The sequence below is a fragment of the Pelobates fuscus genome, chromosome 9, assembly GCF_036172605.1.
Source record: "Pelobates fuscus isolate aPelFus1 chromosome 9, aPelFus1.pri, whole genome shotgun sequence".
Classification (NCBI taxonomy): domain Eukaryota; kingdom Metazoa; phylum Chordata; class Amphibia; order Anura; family Pelobatidae; genus Pelobates; species Pelobates fuscus.
In genome coordinates, this window is record NC_086325.1 from 102775754 (window position 1) to 102784013 (window position 8260).

At 38.3% G+C, this 8260-nt stretch overlaps 1 protein-coding gene across 1 annotated transcript; it reads right to left on the bottom strand.

Annotated features, from left to right (window-relative positions):
• Nucleotides 1-701: 701 nt before the first annotated feature.
• Nucleotides 702-8120, bottom strand: CITED1 (Cbp/p300 interacting transactivator with Glu/Asp rich carboxy-terminal domain 1). Its single transcript, XM_063432243.1, has 2 exons — nt 6674-8120; nt 702-1499 (listed from the first exon to the last, which is right to left on the bottom strand). Exon 2 carries the CDS (start codon nt 1459-1461, stop codon nt 1045-1047), a length of 417 nt encoding a protein of 138 aa, XP_063288313.1. The 5' UTR covers nt 1462-1499; nt 6674-8120; the 3' UTR covers nt 702-1044.
• Nucleotides 8121-8260: the final 140 nt, after the last annotated feature.

Genomic DNA, 8260 nt, shown 5'->3' on the forward strand with positions numbered 1-8260 from the left:
ATATCTATTTTCTATTTCTTTTTTTTCCCCTTTTGATATCTTGGTACATGTCACAAAAAATATTTTACTACCTACCAATAGATACGTTCCCACTAATAATTAGCCTCAGTAGATAAAGATTAACAGCCCCCTCCCTCCCCCCCCCCATCTTTCTTACCATATTTAGAATCTGCATAGACTCATGCAAAATGTATGAAAATATATTACACACAGAAATGCCCACCACTGAACCACTCATCACCAATTTAATTTTATTTTTGATAAGAGTCAGCAAGCTTAAAAAGTTCCTATTTACAGTGACTTGAATTTAAAATTGGAGGTAAGGCAAAGACCGCTTGATACCCTTTAGCTCACTGTCAGGAGTCTGAAACTTACTTGAGAGTTGAGACAGCAGCACAAATCAGACCCAGACCCACTGTGTATATTCCATATACACAACAAAAAACTAGTTAAACGTTATTTATTTATTTTTTTTCTAACAAAAGTATGTAGGATTTTTTTCCCCCCTTCTTTTTTGTTGTTTTACCCTCACCCGCTTTGGATGATACATCTTAAATACAGAACAGAGAGCGTTTTTCCTACAAAACCATCAAGTTGGTAAAGGAAGATTTGATAGAGGAATAGGTTGCAGGTCCAAGGAGATGAAGATATAATAACCCATTCAGAATCAATCAATGTGATAGAGACTTCATTTACATCCATTGCACAGCAGACACAATGTATATTTTTAGTGAACGCTGAGTTTAAAGTTCTGGAAATAAAATCTCTGAAACAAAACACAGATTAATATACAAGCAAAATATGTGTTTGTGTTTTTACTTTGCATATGCATTAATTGTGAGGATACACTTTAATTACTGTGGTTATTACCTAGACATGTATTAATGCAACCTCCCAGGCAAGGATGATACGAGTCTAACTCAGTGGTTGCCAAACCAGTCCTTACGTTCCCCCTACTAGTCCAGGATTTAGGGATTGCCCCATTGTGTCTAAGGAGGCATGAGGACTGGTTTGGGAACTAGTGGTCTAACATATGCAGAACTGTCATTTCTCTGGGGACAGCAGAAGTTCTGGTGCAAATTCAAACTCATTCTGTCCCAGCCACAGCTCTGGTAGCTCATTAACCCTGTCCAGACCCAGCTCAAGTACCAAGGACATAAGAACTTCTTCATCAACAAGATCCAGGTCAAACAATCCACTGGCATTGGCAAGTGATCCATGGCCGCTTAAAGTCCAGGACTGTATGTCTTCAGCTCCCTGATATTGACTGTTCAGTCTCTGAAGCTGCATGCTGGCTAGGAGGTGTTGTGGTGTTGATATTGCAAAGGTAGTCTGCTTGGGTGCTACAACGGCTGAAGATCCCATGACCCCGACACCTGGCAAATGTGAAGAACTTGCTTTTTTGTCATTCATGGTGGTTGTTGTATATTGACTTATGATTACGGTTTCTCTATCCTTCATTCTTAGACTTTGATTGGCTTACTCATGCAAAGCGTGATCTGTAACAAAATGGGGTAATATATAAACATTATAACAAATGTATAAGATGAGGCATAGTACCATTTAATTGCCAAGCATACATGGTACTGAATTATGTCAAATATGGCAGTTTAATATTATACACTGAATTTCCTAATTATATGCTTGTGTTAAAAATAAGCAACTGTAATCTTCATTAGACTTAGTTTTTCTTTGGCCTTCTTACTCCGACTTCCTCGGAACCTTGCTATGTTCGTAAAGCACCGCTTCTGTGAAAAGTTCACAATGCTATCATCAAAAGCCCAACTCTGAATATAGACTAAAATCTCCAAGTTGTGAATATAGCAGAGATGGAGAATTTTTCTACAACAGTTATTTTACTCTAATTGTTTCCATTTGAGTTTTAATTTGGTACAACTTAATAAAGTAGCCAATAAACGGCTTGTTTGGTTAGAGCTCAATGGTGATTTTGCATAGCCTGAGGATTTGCAGCAAATGCATGAACTTTTTAATACATTGTTTGTGCATACTAATTAAATTGGTGTCCATATTATGTATCAGGAGCCTCACATTCTGGATTTGTGAGGTCTGATCATGTCCAGCAAATCCCTGCCCAGCTGTGTTTTATGTGATATATAACTCCCACCGTTAGGGAGGTACAGGCAGAACCCCATGAAGGGGGACCTGTAGCGCTTAGTGGTCTGTTTGGGGAAACCGTATTGTCTAGCATAATCAGAGTGGGCCATTTATCAGATAGGAGCCTGCACAGCGCCCTCATGGTAACTCTGGATGATACAGTATATTTTGAAGGGTTAACCCCTTATTGGAACTCCCTATTAGGTAGTTACAGTGGTGCAGCTCACAAGCCCTTGACTTGTATCCGGGCTCCTGACCTGCAATCTGTTTACTTTATTTCTCCATTTTGTGTTAGCTGCTTATATTGCCTGGGCTGACACCAACAACCAAAAGTGGTTCTTCAGGTAGCAACCATACGAGGATTACAGCACTGAGTTAAAAGTCAGTAAGTTACTGTTTCAGACACTACTGCGAAAGGTTGTGGTTTTTCTTTAGTATAAAGTGCACTGTTATGACTAGCACACAATAGATCCTTTGCTGGGCAGCTTGAGCAGAGTACATGAAACGCTTCCTTAATCAGAAATTATTCTGTCTCATTATTTATGGATACCTATAACACTACTGCTAAATGTGAATTTTTGGTTAGCTATAAGGTCCTTAATGACACAACCTATATTTAACTAGGTCATGCAAGACATGTAGAAAGAGGACACAGAATGTCAACATGCAAATGGTGCACGACCAGTTAGAGTAGACATTGACAGTCATCTGCAATACATCAATAGACACCATCTGTTTTCCAGGTCCCCCTATGTAATTACACTTAGGTTTCCATTAAGGTTACTCCAAAAGGTTACTTAAACAATAGATAGCAGCCTCTTCTTCTCTCCCTGGTATCGGACAATTCACCCATCATCAAGTTCTAACAACTAGACACGTGACCTTCACCAAACAGTGTACCAAATGCAAGAGCAAAAACAGGAGGTAAGACAAAGCGCATCTTGGTAGATAAGGCCCACTTGTGGAACCATAATTTTATTTGACGAGCAGATGAAAGAAACGTTTTGGGACTCTTGTCCCTTCCTCAGTGTACAAATGCCCTTCAAAGTCTACCAAACACATGAGGTGATACTTGCCAGAAAGTGAGCAGTGCGAGAGGAGATCACGGAGCTCAGAATTATTGATTTCTTTAACAGCTATTGGCCTTGTAGTTATGCCCAGTCAGTAAAAAAGGCACCCAGACCACTTCCGCTTAATGAGGTGGTCTGGGTACCTGGTCCAGCTAGGTTTAACCCTTTTTTTCTATAAACATAGCAGTTTCAGAGAAACTGCTATGTTTATAAATGGGTTAATCTAGCCTCTAGTGGCTGTCTCATTGACAGCCGCTAGAGGGCTTCCGCGCTTCTCACTGTGATTTTCACAGTGAGAAGACGCCAGCGTCCATAGGAAAGCATTGTGAATGCTTTCCTATGGACTGGCTGAATGCGCGCTCGGCTCCTGCCGCGCATGTGCTTTCAGTCGAAGAGGAGGAGGAGGAGGAGAGGAGGCGGAGGAGAGGAGGCGGAGAGCTCCCCGCCCGGGACTGGAGAAAGAGGTAAGTTTAACCCCTTCCACCCCCTAGAGCCCGGCGGGAGGGGGACCCTGAGGGTGGGGGCACCCTCAGAGCACTATAGTGCCAGGAAAACGAGTATGTTTTCCTGGCACTATAGTGGTCCTTTAACTCAGATTTATAGCAATGCATCTCCCATTAATCTCTAAAGGGCTAGACAAAAGCGACAAAGATCTGCAAACCAGCCTGCAAGAAAATAACATCCAAATATCATTTTGAAAGTTTAATGTGAATATGTATTTTTATACATTAGGTGTATGGGTCGTGGGCGTGTTCATTTAAACCAGCACTATGACTTCAGTTTTTTATTAAGATAAAATCTTTATTAAAATACTCAGACTGTTTATTAGTTTCATTGAAATTCCAATGACTCTTGGATGAACTTCTGACTTTCATCTACTATCTGGAGTGAGTTTCTGACTTTCCAAAAGGAATTCTGCAGCACATAAATTAACTATAGCACAAGGCAGCATTTTTACAAGAAGTTCAGAGCATGTATAAAGTCCATACTAGATTGGTTGTTTTTCTAAAGCGACCTTATTGTCTAACTTGCCTTGTAGTACACACACCACAGTGCCTCCTGACCGGCTGCTAGTCATCAATCAATCTTAATGAGTATTCAGTCTGTAGTGTAGCAAGGAAAGGAGTGGAGGGGAGAAGACTATTAAAGAAACATTAAAAACCAAAAAATAAAAAAAATAAAAACAAAATGAATTCTCTCTTGACTATATTTAGGAAACGTTTCGGTGACAATGTGGCTTTGACAAGAAACTTTCAATGACTGAATTTTTAAAAAAAAAAACTTTTGCAGAAATTATCTAGTGGGGTGCAGCCCTAAGTGCCCATTTAAATTAGCGATCACGTGAAAGATAATATGGGAAGCAAGGTCGGTATATGGTAATTCTTGAGGGCTTAAAGGACCACTATCGTGCCAGGAAAACACTCGTTTTCCTGGCACTATAGGGTCTGTAGGTCCCCCCCACCCTTATGGTCCCCCTCCCGCCGGGCTCTAGGGTGAGGAAGAAGTTAAACAGAGAGGCTGGATTAACCTATAGGTAAACATAGCAGTTTCTCTGAAACTGCTATGTTTACAGCAGAAAGGGTTAATCCTAGATGGACCTGGCACCCAGACCACTTCATTAAGCTGAAGTGGTCTGGGTGCCTATAGTGGTCCTTTAACTATAATTTTTGAGAATGAGAAGTCTAATGTTGAGCTTCTTTATCTAAAGCCTCTTTGAACAATAAATATCATGTACTAACCAAAGAATTACCACTTCATCTATTCTCTGATTTTAAATTGGAGTCTGTGAAGTTCAAGGCATGGTAAATTTACTTAAACTGCATTTTGGAAAAATGCTTCTCTTGACAAGGTTCTTCTGCACCTGCAGTCAAAATCCTTTTGAAATCAGCCCAAGCACAGAGCTTCGAGCCCATTGGCTAACAGTGTATTTGTTGAGTTCAGCTAGATAAACTTAAACTTAGTTTTTTTTTTTTTAAAACAAACCTTATTATGTAATTGTTAGAGAATGGAAAAAAATAGAATTATTGCTTGGGCTGTATTATGGAAGGATGACATCAGGTGAATAAGAAAGAAGTAAAGTATTATCCGGCATGTATAATGCTATAAATATTTCGAATAACAGACAATTTTCTAGTCCATTTGTAACATGAAAAATATTCCATAGCAATGTATAGTTACTTGGCAACAGACTGCTAATAAGAAGGGGTTGGAAAGGAATCAAGTAATTTTAAAAAGGTCTGCACCACAGATCCTCCCTTACAGTCAGTGAGCTGTCACAGTTACAACATTCTCCAGCTGTTCAAACAGTAATAAAGTTTCCTCTCCTGGAATCAATGTTTATAGGGCTACAGGATTAGGAAAACAATGGGATCGGATGGGAGAACTGACATTATTATTTCCGTGCACACAAGGACATTAAAAGCAAATCTATGGTGCTTTTGTAAGCTTCAACCAAAAAGTTTAACCCTTTTGCTTGTCAATTCACTTATTTAGGGATTTAAAAGGCAAATATATACCAAATAAAACAAAACTACAACACTGACTTAATAACACTATGCAAATTAGCTGTAAACAAATATCTATAGCTTAAGATGCATCATATACTGTAGGTTGACATATGTTTAGGAGATTTACGAGTTGCACAAACATCATTAAAAGTCTATTTAGTTCTGTTTATGAGCCAAGAAAGAGGCACATCCATAGGGCTCGCTAAAAGTTAGCAGTCAGTAGTAAGATTTTGCTCCTGAGGATTCTCATCTTCTGCCAGACATAATCTTACCCATAAAAAAACTGCTGTAAAAACTCTATTGTTCTGCATCCATAAAACTTGATACCACAGTGCTTGCTTTTATCCAGACAACCAATATTCCCTCATCTGCACTCTTAACTTAGGGACAAATTATTCTCGTTTCATTAATCTGGGTTTTTACTGTTCACAAACATAACCATTGTAAAGAGATTAAGAATGTGTTAGCAACAAAAAGTAAAAGAAACACAAGAGAAAAAAAGACAAAAATATTTTCTAATAAACTGAAAGCAGAAACCGAAAGCCACCAAAATGAATTGGTACCTTATACCAAAACTAAAGTAGCTTCTTCTTCCAATTTAAATAACAGTGCACTAATGTCTTGATACAGTACAATGCAATATGCAGTTTACACAGAATGAATTCTTCGTATATAATGCATTTACACACACACACGCACGCAAAAGTTTTTATAAATGTTTTAAAGTATTACTATATAAATGTAATGTATGCTTTCATTAATTCTAAATTTAAATTCTATTCTAATAAAGTAAAACACAAAACCTATTTTTGTAAAATGCAATTATCAGATAATGTAGTGTCTACAAAAAAATAAATTGCTACATTATACATAACACAATATCGAGGTGGGGACAGTATACTTATACTTATAAACACATTATAAACACACATTAACACAGTGTCATACAAATGTGTCATCTATGAAACATGTTGCACTCACCTTGAAATCTAGAAAAATAGATCCATTTCTGAGATTGAAAGATTCCAAAATGTTGGTTCTCAACGATGATTCGTTCAGCAGGTATGTATTCTGTAATGAAATAGCTGGCTTTGGGTTAACACACATCTTCTTTTCATGGTTATAGATTAAAAACGGAATCCTGTACCATTCAGCCTACATTTCAATCTAAAAGTTAGATTTGTGAAACTCTGCCTGTGCACAGAAAACTGATCTAATAAAGTAGGTATCCTGTGATCAAAACGAGAGCCAGGCTTATCCCTCGGAGTCTGTAGTAATGCATGAAGTGGAACACAAACAACTGACTCGGAAATTTTTTTAACTCTTTCTTTTCCCAGTGGATATGCACATTATCACACTACCAGACTCAGTTGTCAGTCAGTGAAACCTATCTCTGACTACAGATTATCAAGGCTGACATATATAATTCTGGTTTCTAATGCAGGATGATTGATTAGAGAAAACACTAGGACTGTTTGCGTCTGCTCCAGTATTTTAATATTCAGTTATTACTGGACTCCTGTCATAATCAGCATAGCTACCACCTAACGCCCAAAATAGTGCTAGACTCCACCCCAACAAAGAGTTGCTTGACGGCAAAGGTGGCAGACTGATGCAAGTGCTGAGACTTTCCATTGCAGTATGGTCCATTATCCAATGTAGCTTAGCTATCTATACCACAGGCATTCTGGTAACAGGTAGGAAAGGGTTTCAATCTGATATAGAATGGTTTTACCCCCATTATCACAACTCCAAAGAGTGCAAGTAGAAGCAGTTATGAGCAAGTAAGCTTCATACTGCTAGAAATTAATGAAAAGACCAATTGTTTGGGCCCGATATGAGGGAAAAAAAACAAAACAGAGATAGGTGCAGTGCCCTCCCTCTTCCAAATTCCCCTAGGACTAATACAAAGGGCGGATTGTCTGAGGTTAATTAAAAAAAAATTCCTTGACTTATCGCTCAAGAGGGTCAGACTGAAATGAAGCAGAGTCTTCTCTGTTACGGCTTAGTGCAATTTTATCCAGGGTCAGCTAATAACTGCTACATTCAAAACTATCTGAACTTGCTACAGCATCCTTTTACACATACTTCATTAACTTTCTTGCATTAAAAAGCTTGTCACCATTGTTTAAGCTGGTCATCAAAGCTATGAACATTGTCTGACTGTAGCAAGTTCAAGAAGGCTACAGGGATACCTTGAAGACAGTGTTTGGGTCTCCTGCTGAAGAACAATTGATAAGAGAAAAAAAAAAAAAGTCCAAGACATGTTTCTTGGTTTGCACTTTAACATGACATGACAAAGATCACAGTTATACATGGATCCGTCCCTCCTCTTTGTTCGTCACAAAGACTATACATTTAGAAGCACTGTACTTACATGTATCAATGATACCTGGTCATAATATAAAGATTTAACTAAAGAATTTCACAGTAACACACTTTTCATGTGAGTGATTTACAATAAATCACGATCTCAATTTTATTCAGAAAAAAACAAAATGTCGCAATTCCCAACTCGTAGATGACATACGACTGTTTGAGCGCAAGAAACCAGAAATAACCTTTGTA

Bases quoted from the DNA above. Each gene is read 5' to 3' on its own strand.
- CITED1 (XM_063432243.1), bottom strand. From the start codon at position 1,461: ATGAAGGATAGAGAAACCGTAATCATAAGTCAATATACAACAACCACC.